At 43.6% G+C, this 17,483-nt stretch overlaps 1 protein-coding gene across 3 annotated transcripts in view; it reads left to right on the top strand.

Annotated features, from left to right (window-relative positions):
• MOK (MOK protein kinase) overlaps positions 1 to 17,483 on the top strand; it is a 50,718-nt gene that overhangs the window by 17,278 nt on the left and 15,957 nt on the right. For 2 of the 3 annotated variants that reach the window (XM_057544289.1, XM_057544290.1), the window contains one exon: positions 8,680 to 8,794. In XM_057544289.1, the coding sequence (XP_057400272.1) occupies positions 8,680 to 8,794 (115 nt within the window). Of the gene's footprint in view, positions 1 to 8,679; positions 8,795 to 17,483 lie in introns of those variants that run through there. The other variant, XM_057544291.1, reaches the window with a different exon arrangement.

The raw sequence follows: 17,483 nt of genomic DNA, 5'->3' as shown, positions 1-17,483 counted from the left end.
CTCTGCCCAGAACATAGCAAATCCCAGCTCCGAGGAGGAAAGCAGATTCAGCGTCAACCCCATTGCTCGCTCCGACAGTGTGGGCGCCGTGAGTCCCTCTTATTGTGCAGGGGCTGGTGGAAACCCTCCCCAAGGGCCGACCTTGCAAGCAGACCTTTCTAAGGAGAGTGGTCTTAGGCCTGCCATGTGAACTCTTTTCTGCACAGTAATAGACTGTGTCTCCTTTCAGGGAAATTTCTGGGCATTCCAGTCTAGTCCATCCAAGAGAAGGGAAAGGGTTGGTGTTGTTTTAACAAGCAGCAGCTATTCCCTGGCTATTGCTTGACGAGTGAGAGTGGGGTTAGGCAGGTCAGGGTGGGTCTTCTTGAGGGCAGGAGGGTGTATCACTCAGTAAAAGGGTCCGGCTGGTTGAATTTTCCCACAGAATTTCAAGTTTGGAGGCTCCTTGAGAAATTGGTCAAAGTTGTTTTATAAAGTTCCAAACTGGACAGATTAGTGGTAAGCCACAGGGCCTGTATTTTGGTCAGTTTGTTTTGAAGAAGCTTTTCGGGAGATTCACCCAAGAATCTTACGTGTCTTGTTTCCAGGACTTACTGCGCAGGTTACCTGTTTTAGAGAGGCTCTGGGATTCAGTTTAAGCTGTGGTTGTCAAGCAAGTTACAGCTTCTGGGTTTTATCAGAAGGGATCTGACACTTCAGTCCTGAAGACTCCACCAGGGCTGAGCCCTGCCTTGCTCTAGCCAACTTCTCTTAGAGGGCGAGTGGGAAGGACTGTAAAACTGGCAGAATAGCCTTGAAATCCTGCCTTGCTGGGAACTAGATCAGTTAATTTTTTATTCAGGGAAGACATGGTTAAGGGGGATTCTGCTAGCTTAGTTTAAAGGTCTTCAGTTTGGGGGTGTAGAGCAGCCCTGGGGTATTGACTGGTATTCTTGGGAGACATGTCTGCTTACACACAGCACACCCCTCCTGTGTCCTCCTCGGTGCCCTAGAGACACACTGCCTTTTCAGGGAGAAGCACTGAGGAATTCTGTAGTCAAACGTGTTTCTCTTTATTTAGCCCTGCATTTCCTAGGTTTATTTGCTCATAGAACCCCCTTTTGTGGAATACCCATTAGTGTTTGGGGGGTACTAGTGTTTTGAGGAACTCAATTCGGAAAATGCTAGTCTAGCGATTCAGCACCCTCAGGTGGCTTTCCCTGCTGATGATGTGCAGGGAGGCCCCTCCCGGTGTGATGGCCCCCCCTCTTCTCACACAAGGCACAGGCGATCGCGAGGCTTGGCTTCCATCGCAGTGTTTGCTGAGGACTGTGGCTTGTAGTGTACAGATTTCCTTACTTATGAATGGAATGGTCTTAGTACTAAAATCATATTCCATTGCCCCAAGCATTCTTTGTTTCTGCTGTTGTCTTTATGTGTTTCTTTGTCTTGGTGTAATGTAGTTTGTCTCCAACTCTTGTTAGTTGCCAGGACTAAGAAATGTTAGTGCTGGGGCTGGCAGTCCTTCCCAGAGGGTTTTCACTTAGGACAAAGGAGCCATCTGGGAAATAGGATGGAGGCCTGTTGCAGGGAACCAGAAGAGGCTCTCTGGAGCTAACCATGGCAGAGGATATCCAGTCTCCCTGTTGCGGGGGGGATCTGTTGAAGAATATAAGTGGCCCCTAAACTTTGTTCTCATTCAAGAGGTTGTTTTAGTCTGTTTCAGTTGTGAAGACCAGTAAGTCTGACTACAGCTCACAATATGGAAGCGTATTATAATTATAACAATCAATTAAGGGTGAGCTTGAGAACAGGAAAACTCTAGAGCAGGAAGGCCTGGTCCTCCTGGGAACTAGAACCATGGTTAAAGCAGCTCCTTGTTGGGTCTCAGCAGTGGGAATTTGTGGATGTGATTATCCCGACATTAATATGATCTGAATCTGTTTTTCTTTGTGCCTTTCCTTGAATATACTCTTTACTGTATATCTTTCTGTTCCTCATACTTTCTGCTTATTCCTAACTTTGGCTTGCTTTTTTTCTTCCAATTTTTAAATATTGGAGTATAACATACATCCAGTAAACTGCACGAATTACAAGTACAGGTTGCTGAATTTTCAGAAAGTGAACATGCTTGTGTAACCTGCTCCAAGATCAAGGAACAGAGTGTTACCCGTGTCCTGGAAGTCCCCAGGGTAACCGCTGCTCTGACTCAGGCATCACAGATTTGTTTGTTTTAACAGCTTCATTGAGATACAATTTACATACTATATAGTTCACCCAGTTAAAGTATACAATTCAGTGATTTTAGGTATTTTTAGTGAGTGGTGCAACCATCATCATCATCTGTTAAAACACTTTCATCATCCCCAAAAGAAATTAGCATTGATTCCCCGTTTCCCCCAGACCCCACCCACCCTAGGTAACCACTAATCTACTTTCGTGTCCGTGGATTTGCCTATTCTGGACATTTCATGTAAATGGCCTTTTGTGCTTGGCTTCTTTTACTTAGCGTAACGTTTTCAGGGTTCATCCACGTTGCAGCATGTGTCTGTGGCTGAATAACAGTCCATTGTATGGATAGACCATATTTTGTTTATCCATTCATTAGATGATGGACATTTGTGTTGTTTCCACCTTTGGCTATTATGAGTAATGCTTCCATGAACATATGTGTACAGGTTATTGTTTGGACATATGTTTTCATTTTTCTTGAGTATATACCTAGGAGTGGAATTCTGAGTCATGTGGGACTCCGTTTAATATCTTGAGCTGCTAAACTGTTTTCCACAGTGGCTGCACCATTTTGCATTTCCACCAGCAACGTATGAGAGTTCTCACTTATCCACGTCCTCAGCAATACTTGTTGTTATCTATCTTTTTGAGTCTAGCCATTCTAGTGGGTGTGAAGTGGTGTCTTATGTTTTTGTTATTTTTAATTTTCTTGTCAATTATTTATATTTCATAAATTGCCACTTTCTTTACGATGATATTATATAAAAATCAATATACTTACCTTTTAATCTCAAACGCCATTTTCCTTAAAGGAATCATAAAGAAAATGTCTCTCACCCCTTAAAAATTGTTTTTAATTACTTTAAAAAATTAATACATATACAAAGTGTAACACAAAAAGAAGCACAGATGGATATATAGTGAAAAGTGAGTCTCTCTTCCATTCCTGCCCTCCCACCCATCTAAACCGTCCCCCGCAAAGTAACCACTGTGGCACTTTCTTGTGTTCCTTCTGTGTATAGGTTAGCATAAATGTGTGAGTGTTGTGTGTATTCGTTTTTTGTTTTTGTTTTATTAATTTTTTTATATATTTATTTTTGGCTGTGTTGGGTCTTCGTTTCTGTGCGAGGGCTTTCTCTAGTTGCGGCAAGTGGGGGCCACTCTTCATCACGGTGCGCGGGCCTCTCACTATCGCGGCCTCTCTTGTTGTGGAGCACAGGCTCCAGACGTGCAGGCTCAGTAGTTGTGGCTCACGGGCCCAGCTGCTCCGCGGCATGCGGGATCTTCCCAGACCAGGGCTTGAACCCGTGTGCCCTGCATTGGCAGGCAGATTCTCAACCACTGCGCCACCAGGGAAGCCCCTGTATTCGTTTTTTATTGCTGCTATAACAAATTGTCACAAACTCAGTGGCTTAAAACCACACAACGTAAACGAATCTCCCTGGACTAAGATCGAGTTGCTGGCAGGGTGGCATCCCTCCTGGAGGCTCCGGGGGAGAATCTGTCTCCCGGTCTTGTCCAGCTTCCAGAGGCCACCTGTGCTCCTTGACTTGTAGCCTCTCCTCCATCTGCAAAGCCAGCAGCGTCACATCTTCCCGTCTGTCCTCCGCCTGCAAAGCGTCACATCTTCCCGCCTGTCTCTGATTCTGTTTCCTCTTCCTCCTTCTGCCACTGGTGAGCTCCCTGTGGCTGACGCACTGCGCCCACCCAGTAAATCTGAGATCACGCCCTTGTTTTAAGGCCGGCTCGTCAGCAGTCGTAGCCGTTAACTCCCTCCTGCTGTGCAGCCTGACATTCTCAGGCTCCAGGGATTAGAGCGTGGACATTGCTGGGGGCCGTTATCCTGCCTGACACAGTGTGGAAACTTTTTTGAAAGCAATGTTAACACGGTTTACACACCATTCTTTCGTGTGTCTTTTTCATTTTTTAAAAAAATTATGTCTTTATTTATTTATTTAAATTTTTATTTATTTATTTTTGGCTGCGTTGGGTCTTCTTTGCTGCGTGCGGGCTTTCTCTAGTTGCGGCGAGCGGAGGCTACTCTTCGTTGCGGTGCGCGGGCTTCTCATTGCAGTGGCTTCTCTTGTTGCGAAGCACAGGCTCTAGGCGTGCAGGCTTCAGTAGTTGTGTCACACGGGCTCAGCAGTTGTGGCTCGCGGGCTCTAGAGCACAGGCTCAGTAGCTGTGGCGCACGGGCTTAGTTGCTCCACGGCATGTGGGACCTTCCCGGACCAGGGATCGAACCCGTGTCCCCCTGCATTAGCAGGCGGATTCTTAACCACTGTGCCACCAGGGAAGTCCCTGTCTTTTTCATTTAATACTATATCTTGAAAGGATATTCCCTGTCAGAAGCTAAAGAGCTGCCTTACCCCTCTTTATTTGCCGTATAATAGTCCTTTGTATGGCTTTTTCATAATTTATTTAACCATTTTTCGGGTGTTTCTTGAGGTGCTAGACTTTTTAATTTTACGTAGTCAAATAAATCAGCCTCTTCTGAGTGACTTCTTACCTTGTTATGCTTAGAAAGTCTTTCTCCTTTAGTGAAAAAAATGAATGTTTTCCTTAGATTAAAAAAGATATCAGTTACATTCTATGTTAAATTTCTGGGGCTGCTGCAACAATTTGTCACAAATTTGGTGGCTTAATACAACAGAAATTTCTTCTCTCCAGTTCTGGAGGCAGAAGCCTGAAATCAAGGTGTGGGCAGGGCCGCGCTCCCTCCGAGGCCGCCAGGGCAGGACCCCTCCTCCTCCTCCCGCCTCTGGTGGCTCCGGGCGTCCCTTGGCTTGTGGCCGCGTCCCTCCAGTCTCTGCCCCTGTGTTCACACGGGCTCCTCTTCTACGTCTGTTATGTGTGTGTCTCTCTTTTCTTGTTGTCGTAAAAATCACATAACGTGAGATCTACCCTCTTAATAAATTTTTAAGTGTATAGTATTGTTAACTGTGTGCACATTGTGTACTACAAATCTCTAGAACTTTTTTATCTTGCATGACTGAAACTCGGTACCCATTCAGCAACACCTCCCCATTTCCCCCTCCCACCAGCCCCTGGAACCACCATTCTACTTTCTCTGTGTGTCTCTTATAAGGACACTTGTCACTGGACTTAGGGCCCACCCAGATAGTCCAGGACGTTCTCATTTCAAGCTCCTTAACTTAATCACACCTGCAAAGACCTTATTTCCAAATAAGGTCACATTCACAGGTACCGGGGCTTAGGACGAGGACATGTCTTTTTGGGGACCACCATTCAACTCACTTCACACTATCAGTGCTTTTATCTTCCTCTCTAGAAATCATCTTTGGAAAATAAATTTTTGTGAAAAGCTTTAAGAATTATTTTCTTCAACCCTTCTCTTCAGGAGTTGTTGAGCATCTACCATATGCACAGCAGTTACAGGTTCTCCTTTCTTCCTGTGACAGTTACTACAGTCTGGTAGTGGTATACAGTATTTTGAATGGTAATAACATGGTTAGATGCTGTTTTGGGGGAAAAGTAGTTTTTCCAATTTCTACAAATATGTGATTACAAATAGGATTTTCTTATTTTGCATGGCCTGAAGCTAGTATATGTGAAAATGTACACTGAAATTGTTATTTTTTAGTAAGATTAAAAAGCGGCATTAGGGACTTCCCTGGTGGCTCAGTGGTTAAGAATCCACCTGCCAATGCAGGGGACACAGGTTTGAGCCCTGGTCTGGGAAGATCCCACATGCCGTCGAGCAACTAAGCCCGTGCGCCACAACTACTGAGCCTGCGCTCTAGAGCCCGTGAGCCACAACTACTGAGCCCTCGTGCCACAACTACTGAAGCCTGCGCACCTAGAGCCTGTCCTCCGCAACAAGAGAAGCCACCTCAATGAGAAGCCCGTGCACTGCAACAAAGAGTAGCCCCTGCTCGCCGCAACTAGAGAAAAGCCCGCGCGCAGCAACGAAGACCCAACACAGCCAAAAAAGAAAAAAAGCATCATTAAAATCATATTACCTATATATGAATTTTTATAAGTAAGAGTAATACCATACCAAGTACTCTGTATCAGCAAAACTGGTTAATGTACGTATTAAACTGTAATGAACCATTGGGAAAACAATTTGCCTCAGGCCCTGAGCTTCCCTGCATGTTCTTGCTGAGTGTGCCAGATGGCAAGGCTTATCCATCTTGTTTACTGCTTGTTGAAAAGTGCTGGGCCATTGGCCCTAGATTCCTCTCCTGTAAAGCAATCCACTGTGTGTGCAGGTGTCACCTGGGCCCATCCTGTCACCCCCATGGGACTTCGGGGCAAGGGGAACCAATGCTAATATGCTGATGCTCATATGCCTTGCTGTACCATGAGAAATGAAGTCCTTTGTCTCTGATCCAAGAGGCTGTGTCTTCTGCCAGCATCCATGAAACAGTGACAGGCTAAGATAGTAACTTACAAGTGGGATAAAATCTCAGACAAATGTAAACATGTGAAATCTTACAAATACAAAGTCTGAAAAGTCTATTCTATTTGTTTTATAAATTATGATATTTATTTATATATTAGTATGTTAGGATAATGCTTACTAGCTGCTGTAATGGTTAAACCCCCAATTCTCATGGCCTTTATACCAGGAGGTATTTTTCTTGTTCGTGTAAATGTCCTACGTGGGTATTCCTGGTTGAGAGTCTTTCCGGGTGGCTTTTCCACCATCTTTATGTCATGGCTCCCAAGGTCTCCTGGAGGTCATTTCTATTCTGGCTAGTCACAAGGGGGCATGGGCAGGGAGGATCCTGGAGGAGGTTTTGCCCTTTTGTTTTAACTTTTCATCATGGCAATTTTTAAGCATGCCAGAAGTAGAGAAATTAGTAGAGTGAATGCTCTTGTGTATCTGTGACCTAGTTTCAACAGTGATCAACATTTTGTCATTTTTACCCCCATCACTTTTTTTTCCTGGAGTCTTTATTTTTTATTGTTGTTTTTTAAATAAAATAGTACTTTCCTTATGGGATATACCTGACTTAGATAGTGAGATACCTGCAACCTTATCCCTCAGAGCAGCCGCAAACTGTGGTGTGTGTGTGTGTGTGTATGTGTATTGTCTTTAGGGACATTATTTTTAAGGATCTGTGTATCTGTGTCATTCTTTCAAATATATTCAATACATCCCATTGTATAGATAAACCGCATTTAATTTATACCGTTTTCTGTTTGGGGGCGTTAGTTTTCGCCTATTAAGTAATGTTATGCTGACATTCTCACCTCACATGTACTTGAGCAAGTATGCTTTGCAGGATAAGTTGTAGAATTGGAATTGCTGGGTCAAAGGATATACACATCTAAAATATTTAATAGATATTGTCAAATTGCCCTCCAACATGACTATACCAGTTTATACTTCCGGCAGAAGTGAATGGGAATGTATAGGCTTTTAAAGCAAATCTAAACATAGTATCATTTCATCCGGAAACAGTTTAGTACTTCTTGCTAACAGATAAGGACTTTTAAAATCTTTAAACATATCATTTCTAAAAAACATTATTCTAAAAACAGTTGTGCCTTTTTTCTGTTGGTTTGTTCAAATCAGAATTCACACAAGGTGTTAAAATTGTGCTCTGTCTAGAAGAGGTGTTGAAGGGGAGGCCCTCCTTTGGAGCGGGGACAGTTTTGAAAGCCTGCTCTGTGTTGATGTCGGTTTGGGACCCAAAGGTGATGGGCTCCTTTTGGTCCAAGTTTGTTTAATAGGTTTCTGATCTGTTTGCTTCTGGTCAGTTCCACACTCAAGGTTCTTTTCTAAGCATGCTTCTCAAGCCTGTCGTATTTCTTTGGGGCCTTGCTGTTTTGCTTCTCTGTCTCAATGTGCGGGAGCGTCTCTCCTCTCTGAGGCAAGCGCCTGGGTCGGGTGGGGAGTGGCTGCCTTCCTGTGACCTTGGTGCAAGGCTGACTCGCTTGTTTGTCTGTCAAGTCTCACAGCTGCTTTCTGTCAAGGTTTTTTTGGTTTTATCCTCCTATTATTTGGGCTGCGGAAGCTTTTCCAACCCAAAGAGACTTTTGCTTTCTGGGCTTCTCTCATTGCTTCCATTTCTGCTTGGAAAGTAGCTGTTCTCTCCTGAGCTCACTTTTGTCCTGAGATCTCTTGCCCAGGCAGTCAGTAGTGTTCAACGCACTGTCATTCTGACTCTTCCCGCCACTTTCCCTGGGCCGACAGGCTCAGTGGATGCTTGGTCTGCGAGCATCTCATAGGGGAGATGAGCCTTTCCTCGCTGGTCAGGATTCAGGTCATGTGGTTCCCCGCTGCACGAGGGGGAGCAGAGACTGCGCGTTGCCAACATACAGCCCAGTTTCTCCTGAAATAAGGGCAACACTGAACCTTAGAAAACATAGGCGAAGTATCCTCAATATATTGCCGTTGGATTATTTTACAGATAAAGACGTCTGCTATCTGGAAGTGAGTACAAAACAGATGCATAAGTAAACTTTTATTTTTATAATTGTTTTCATTTATAGACTATAAAGCAATTGGCAAAATAGGAGAGGGAACGTTTTCTGAAGTCATGAAGATGCAGAACCTGAGAGATGGAAACTATTATGCATGTAAACAAATGAAACAGCACTTTGAAAGGTAGGCAACGTGAGACCTATTTGAGACTAAATACAGACACAGGTTTTTGTTTTCGTTTTTTTTTTGATTTTTGAATTTTATTTTATTTATTTTTTTATACAGCACGTTCTTATTAGTTATCCATTTTATACATATTAGTGTATACATGTCGATCCCAATCTCCCAGTTCATCCCACCACCACCACCACCCCCCGCCACTTTCCCCCCTTGGTGTCCATACGTTTGTTCTCTACATCTGCAGACACAGGTTTAAATCGATGAGAGCAACTTAATGGGAAAATTGTATTCATGGGATAACATGTCATAACAGAGTTCTTTGGGCAGTGAGGATTATAGGCTAATTTTATATTATCGTACTGGAGTTTATTCATGTCCAAGTTTACTACAATATCAATGATTGATGGTCACAAAGAATTTAAGTGGTAGAAGTATGCCTCACTTTAAACAGTCTATATGTTCCTAAGAGTTGTGTGTATGTTGGATTTTTATAATTGAAACCTTAGATTTAAGATATTGGAGGGGGGCTTCCCTGGTGGCGCAGAGGTTGAGAATCTGCCTGCCAATGCAGGGGACACGGGTTCGAGCCCTGGTCTGGGAAGATCCCACATGCCACGGAGCAACTAGGCCCGTGTGCCACAACTACTGAGCCTGCGCGTCTGGAGCCCATGCTCCGCAACAAGAGAGGCCGCGCACCGCAATGAAGAGTGGCCCCCGCTTGCCGCAACTAGAGAAAGCCCTCGCACAGAAATGAAGACCCAACACAGCCAAAAATAAATAAATTAATTAATTTAAAAAAATTAATTAATTAATTAATTAATTAATTTTAAAAAAAGATATTGGAGGTCCAGGGACTTCCCTGGTAGACCAGTGGTTAGGACTCTGCGCTTCCAATGCAGGGGGCGTGGGTTTGATCCCTGGTCGGGGAACTAGGATCCCACATGCCATGCGGTCCAAAAAAAAAAAGTTAAAAAAAAAAAGATATTAGAGGTCCTTGTGATTTAATTAGTTGTAAATCAGTTACTATTGAATATATTGAAAAATGAGTTTCAGATAGGATTAGAGAAATATATTCCCTGGGAGTGATCAGTTGCAGTTTGTGGAGAGGGAACTCTGTCGGGTTCAGGGGTAGATGTACTTGCAGACAGCAGGACTTGCCAGGTGTTATTTTATTTTATTTTTTTAAAAAATTTTTTTCTGCCTTTATTTTTTTAATTTTTTTTTATTTTTAAATTTATTTATTTATGGCTGTGTTGGGTCTTCATTTCTGTGCAAGGGCTTTCTCTAGTTGTGGCAAGCGGGGGCCACTCTTCATCGCGGTGCGCGGGCCTCTCACTGTCGCGGCCTCTCTTGTTGCGGAGCACAGGCTCCAGACGCGCAGGCTCAGTAGTTGTGGCTCACGGGCCCACTTGCTCCGCGGCATGTGGGATCTTCCCAGACCAGGGCTCGAACCCGTGTCCCCTGCATTGGCAGGCAGATTCTCAACCACTGCGCCACCAGGGAAGCCCCGCCAGGTCTTATTTTAGTGAAGAGATAAATACAAAAGTGGACCGGACAAACAGCCTGCAGACTTTAGACGCTCCTGGGGTTGTCGCTGTGTCAGAACGATGCACAGTCGCGTTCGCTCTGTTGAGCCAGCCGTCAAGGAGAGGTCATACTGGGTCACCGATGTGCCTTCAGGAAGGTAGAGGGATCTGTAACATTTTAGAAATATTCCCATGAAAGAAGATTAGAATGCTTTGAGGGCAGTCCTCTGGGGAGGCGGAAACACTCAGTTTATCTGGAAAAGTACCTTCGGGTAACCTCAGTCCCTGGGGAGAATGTGGAGTTACCTGAGGGCCGTGGTTTCCTAGCAGTGAAGCGTGTCCTGGATCCATCAGGCCCCCGATGCTGGAAGTGCCTCGTCCCCCCGAGCCTTGGCTTCCTGTCGTGAGGCGCTGGAGGACTGACCAAGGCAGCGAGGAGACAGGAGCTGGCGACGCAGGGTGCGTGATAGACACTCACCAGATGGTGGCCTGCATTATAGGACGTGTGATTGTCACATTTCAGAAACAATTCATTGTCTTAACTTTAAAAGTGGTTGATTAGAACACATATTTTTCTTTTAAAATCCCATAATAAGTAAAGATATTTTAAAATAAAATACCACTGAATCAGTGATACTTTACTTTTTTTTTCAAAGTTTGTGTGTGGGGGGGCAGTTATTGTCAGCCACTGTCACATATTTCCTTTACTTAAAAGGAAATGCACTTTGAGCTGGTGGTGTTTTGTGGCCCTTGGATGTCCAGAATCAGTGACAGGGTCTCCAGCTTAGTTCTGATAGGTGTCTGCTAGCCTGTGTAATCTAAACCCACGGGGAGTTGGATTTTGGGTTTTCTCTTGTGAGTTCTCATTTGCTCTTGATACATACGTCCAAAACTATAGGCGATTATAATCCAGTGCTATCGTTATTTATTTGATAATTGTTCCAGCTGAAATTGAGCCCGCTCTGGCCGTGGGGAGCACTTTCAAGTTGGCTCCTATGTTCCTTTGACATCCCCCATCATTTTCTTTTTTTTTTAACACTTCTTTACTTTTTGGTACTACAAGATTCTCTAAGCTCATCTTGTATTTTCCCTGCCCCTAGAATCTTCCATTTCTCAAAGGAGTTTTGGTCCCTTTTATTGGAGAAAGGTATTTAGAAAATAAGACCTTGGCACCAGGTGTGCTCATTGCTCCTGGGATGTCAGCACGTCTGGGTCCTCTGAACAGACGGAGCTAGTGTGTATGTATACTAACCCATGTGTGCACCCCTCTCTCTCCCTCTTCATTCAAATTACCATGTGTGTGTACTGATGTAAATAAATGGCCGAATGAATAAACAAATTGGGATGAGGGGAAAATTCTTCCTTATAGAAGAATTCTAATTCATAAATACAGAGGAATGAGGGAAATGGAAAATCATCATTAGAATACATAGTAATAATTTCTGCAGGCAAGATAAACTGATGAATGCTAAAATTAGTAAGGTGAAACTTTAAAGAGAACAGAATTTCTGGGACTTCCCTGTTGGTTTGGTGGTTAAGACTCCGAGCTACCACTGCAGGGGCCACAGGTTCGATCCCTGGTCGGGGAGCTGAGATCCTGCATGCCCTGTGGTGTGGCCAAAAAGAGTTTAAATAAATAAATGGAACAGAATTTCTGCACAGCCTCAAGTGATTGCCTCCCAAATATTTATTAATTACTGTGGTGGTTTTAACTTATATCCACAAATTGTTTGATATTCCTTCCTCCAGGAGGTGAGGCTTATTTTCCTTCTGTTTGACTGTGGGCTAGACTTGCTGACTTGCTGATAAAGAATAGAAAATAGAAAGGGAAAGATAGTAACTTTACAATGAGAAACCTGGTAGATACCAGCTTAACTAAATGATTAAGATTAACATCATCAATAATAAGACATATTGATATCATGTACCTTCTGATAAAGTGGCATGGGAAGAGCATGTCACTTCCATGGTGTTCTTTCCCAAAGATCCATAATCTCAGTTGAATTATGAGAATACATCAGAAGAGACCAAATTGAGGGTCATTCTACAAAATACATGCCCAGTACTCTTCAAAACTGTGAAGATAAGGAAAAACAAAGACAGACTGTGGAGCTGTCACAGAGTGGAGGTGACTGAGGGGACATGACATCTTAATTGAAGTGTGGTCTCCTGGATCCTGGAAGAGAAAAAGACATTAGTGGAAGAACCGGGGAAATCCAAATAAAGTGTCTAGTGTAGTTAATAGATTTGTACCAATGTTAATTTTTAGTTTTGATAAATGTTATGTAAGATGTTAACATTAGGGGAAGCCAGGTGAAGGGGACTTCCTTTACTATCGTTGCAACTCTTCTGTTAGTCTAAAATAATTTCAGAATTAAAAGTAAAAAACAAATCAAAACAGGACTTCCCTGGTGGCACAGTGGTTAAGAATCCGCCTGCTAATTCAGGGGACACGGGTACGAGCCCTGGTCTGGGAAGATCCCACATGCCGTGGAGCAACTAAGCCCGCGCACCACAACTACTGAGCCCGCGCGCCTGGAGCCCGTGCTCTGCAACAAGAGAAGCCACCACAATGACAAGCCCGCGCACCGCAACGAAGAGTAGCCCCCGCTCGCCACAACTAGAGAAAGCCCGCGCACAGCAACGAAGACCCAACACAGCCAAAAACAAACAAATAAATAAATAAATAAACTTATATAAAAAAAATCAAAACAAACAGAAGATGACCATAGAGGATCTGGAATGAGTCATACTGCACATAGCTTCTAACATGAAAAGGGTATTGCTATTATTTCTGATTTACAGGAAGAAATGACTTTATAGTTTCTAGAAGAAAGTTCTAGAAGAAAGACAACTGCTTTTGGTGTCATTTCTAGGAATATTATTGCTAATAATTTATTGGATGGTCCAGTGTCACTGATCCTTGATCCACAAGTTTTATGCTGTTCTTTGGTTTTATTTTTGTTTTTCAACTGTGAAAATAATCTCTTTAGCTTATAGAGTTCCGGAATATCTATCATCATTATAAAACAGTTTAATCTTATTCACTTGAAGAATGATTTTAGGTTCCTTTAAAAATCCACTTCTGCTCTGCTTATCGTTGCCTAACGGAACCCTCACAGTCACCTCGCCCAGTTGTGTGGGTGATGTGAGAAACGAGAGTCAGTAACAGAGGAAAAGCACGCTGAGTCACAGGCAGAAGGAGCTTGGTTTTGGAGCCTCTGACCCCACCTCCTCCCAGAAATTGATGGCTTTTGCAGTAATCTTTGCTCATAGGAAGTCCGGGTAAGGTTTTAATAAGCCAGTTCATTAGTACTGTGTCAGGAGGGGTGCTTTCAGCTGCTGAGGATCGTTTTCCTCAGGGGCTCAAAGTCTCAGTTTGGAGATAACGAAGTTAGTTACTTGTGTAAGGCCCGCAACATGACCAAGTTGTTTTTTATGTTTGTTTTTTTTTAAAATAAATTTCTTTTTTTCTTTATTTTTTGGCTGTGTTGGGTCTTCATTGCTATGTGCAGGCTTTCTCTAGTTGCGGTGAGCGGGGGCTACTCTTCATTGCGGTGCGCGGGCTTCTCATTGCGGTGGCTTCTCTTGTTGCGGAGCACGGGCTCTAGGCGCATGGGCTTCAGTAGTTGTGGCATATGGGCTCAGTAGCTGTGGCTTGCGGGCTCTAGAGCGCAGGCTCAGTAGTTGTGGCGCACGGGCTTTGTTGCTCCGCGGCAGGTTGGATCTTCCTGGACCAGGGATCGAACCTGTGTCCCCTGCATTGGCAGGCGGATTCTTAACCACTGCACCACCAAGGAAGCCCCTGTGATTTTTATTTAATCTATACCTCCACCCAGTCTCCTTCCCCACTTGGTTATTATTATACAATTCTTTGTTTTTTAATATTTATTTATGTATTTGGCTGCACCGGGTCTTTGTTGCGGCACACGGGATCTTCATTGCAACATGCAGACTCTTAGTTGCTGCATGCATGCGGGATCTAGTTCCGTGACCAGGATCGAACCCAGGCCACTTGCATTGGGAGCGCGGGGTCTTACCCACTGTACCACCAGGGAAGTCCCTAGAAATTCATATTAAATGGAATCTCACAGTTTGTGCTCTCGTGTCCAGCTCCTTTAGCACAGCACAAAGTCCTTGAGATTCATCCATACTGTCGTACCAGTAGTTCATACCTTTTTACTGCTGAGTAGTATTCATTCCAATCTATGACTACAAAACAACTTGTTTATCTGGTCTCCTCTTGAGGAACTTTTGGGTTGTTTCTGGTTTTGGACTGCTCTGAATAAAACTGCTATAAAACTTTATACAAGACTTCTTGTGGTTATATGTTTTCATTTTTTAAAAATTAATTAATTAATTTTATTTATTTTTGGCTGCACTGGGTCTTTGTTGCTGCGCACGGGCTTTCTCTAGTTGTGGCGAGCGGGGGCTGCTCTTCATTGTGGTGCGCGGGCTTCTCACTGCGGTGGCTTCTCTCGTTGTGGAGCATGGGCTCTAGGCGCGTGGCTTCAGTAGTTGTGGCACACAGGCTCTAGAGCGCAGGCTCAGTAGTTGTGGCGCACAGGCTTAGTTGCTCCACGGCATGTGGGATCTTCCCGGACCAGGGCTCGAACCCGTGTCCCTTGCATTGACAGGTGGATTCCTAACCACTGCGCCACCAGGGAAGCCCGAGTGTTTCTTTCTTAAATGTTTAAAATAATTCACCGGGCCTAGAAGTTTTCTTTGTGGGGAGCTTTCACTCCCATCCCCCTACAGTGTTTGTTACAGTAAGCTAGAAACAAAATGAAGTAGTGGAATGGGTGATAACATGGTACATCGCACCATGGAACAGTCAACAATCACATAGAACAACGCCAAATAATTTGGATTTTTGTAAGATTTTTTTTTTTATAGCTACTTTATTTATTTATTTATTTATTTATTTTATTTATTTATTTTTTTTTGGCTGTGTTGGGTCTTCGGTTCGTGCGAGGGCTTTCTTTAGTTGCGGCAAGTGGGGGCCACTCTTCATCGCGGTGCGGGGACTGCTCTTCATCGCGGTGCGCGGGCCTTTCACCATCGCGGCCCCTCCCGTTGCGGGGCACAGGCTCCAGACGCGCAGGCTCAGTAGTTGTGGCTCACCGGCCCAGCTGCTCCGTGGCATGTGGGATCTTCCCAGACCAGGGCTCGAACCCGTGTCCCCTGCATTAGCAGGCAGATTCTCAACCACTGCGCCACCAGGGAAGCCCTGTAAGATTTTTTAAAGCTTTATTGAGATATAATTTGCATATCATAAAATCCACCCATTGTGAATTTTAGGAAATTTGTGCAGTTGTGCAACTATCACCATAATACCATTTTCGAACACTTCTGTCACCTGTGCAGAGACTTTCAGTAACAAATTCAGCTTCTTTGATAAACATAGGGCTATTTTGATTTTCAATTTTATTTCATGTCAGATTTGGTAATTATGTTTTTCAAGGAATTTGTCCATTTAACCTAAATTGTCCTATTTATTGACATACAGTTCATAATACTCCCTTCTCTTTTCAATATCTATCTGTTACAATATCCCCTCTTTCATTCCTGATATCAGTTGGTTGTATTGTGTTTTTTGTCTTTTTTTCCTCCATTGGTCTTGCTGGGAGTTTATCAGTTTTGCTAATCTTTTCAAAGAACCAACTTTGGGCTTTGTCAATTTTCTCTATTGTTTGTCTGTTTTGTATTTCATTGATTTCTGCTCTTTATTATTGCTTTTCTTTCTTTTTAAATTAACTTATTTAATTTTGGCTGTGTTGGGTCTTCGTTGCTGCACGTGGGCTTTCTCTAGTTGCAGCGAGCGGGAGCTGCTCTTCATTGCGGTGCCCGGGCTTCTCGCTGTGGTGGCTTCTCTTGTTGCGGAGCACGGGCTCTAGGCTCATGGGCTTCAGTAGTTGTGGCACACAGGCTTTAGTAGTTGTGGCACGCAGGCTCAGTAGTTGTGGCTCACGAGCTCTAGAGCGCAGGCTTAGTAGTTGTGGCGCATGGGCTTAGTTGCTCCGCGGCATGTGGGATCTTCCTGGACCAGGGCTCCAACCCGTGTCCCCTGCGTTGGCAGGCAAATTCCCAACCACTGCGCTGCCAGGGAAGCCCTATTATTGCTTTTCTTCAACTTACTTTGGATTTAATTTGCTCTTCTTATTCTACCTTCTTAAGGCAAAAATTTAGACCATTGATTTTAACCATTTCTTCCTTTCTAACATAAGCGTTTAAAGCCATAAGTATTCTTCTAAGCGTTGTTTTACCTGCCTCCTATACATTTTGAAAAGTGCTTTCTTTATTACTTGCTTGGAAATGTTTTCTAATTTCCCTTGTGATTTCTTCTTTACCAATGGGTTATTTACAAGTGTGTTATGTAATTTGCAAATATTTAGGAATTTTCTGGATTGCTTACTGTTCGTGATTTCTAGTTTAATTCCACTGTGGTCAGAGAACCTGTTCCATAAGTCTTCAGCATTTTGAAATTTATTGAGATTGATCTTTTGGTCCAGCATCTTGTTCCTCTGAGTGAGTGTTCCATATATACTTGAAAAACATATTTTATCTGTAGGTGTTGAATATACTGTTATGTAAATGTCAGTTAGGTCAAGGTGGTTAATAATGCTGTCAGGATCTTCTGTATCTTTGCTGATTTTTTGAGTGATTATTCTATCAGTTATGGTAGAGGGGTGTTGAAATCTCCAACTCTCTTACTTTAGTTCTGTCAGTTTTTACATCTTGTATATTGAACCTCTATTATTTAGAAATACACATTTATAATTGTCATGTCTTCCTGATGTACTGCCCTTTATATCATCATGAAATCATACCTGGTAACAATCCTTATTGTGAAATCTATTTTATCTAATAGGAATAAAACCACTTCTTTCCCCCCTTTACCTTGAGGACTTTCTTCCTACAGATTCGATTGGTTAGAAAAACTTACTTTCTAAGAATTCCCCAGTGGTCCAGTGGTTAGGACTCGGCGCTTTCATTGCTGTGGGCCCAGGTTCGATCCCTGGTCAGGGAACTAAGTCTCTGGTGGATGGAGTCATTCGACTGGGTATGACCCCATGGGCCCAGCCGTGGGGAAGGGGGTCTCTTGTAAGAGTCAGTCTGGAGGGTGGTGACAGCCAGCCTCAGGCCGTCAGCCTCTATTACTTGTA

Source organism: Balaenoptera acutorostrata, chromosome 3 (assembly GCF_949987535.1).
Source record: "Balaenoptera acutorostrata chromosome 3, mBalAcu1.1, whole genome shotgun sequence".
Lineage (NCBI taxonomy): Eukaryota > Metazoa > Chordata > Mammalia > Artiodactyla > Balaenopteridae > Balaenoptera > Balaenoptera acutorostrata.
The sequence above is the reverse complement of the archived record's forward strand: the minus strand, read 5'-3'. Positions and strand labels throughout refer to the sequence as shown.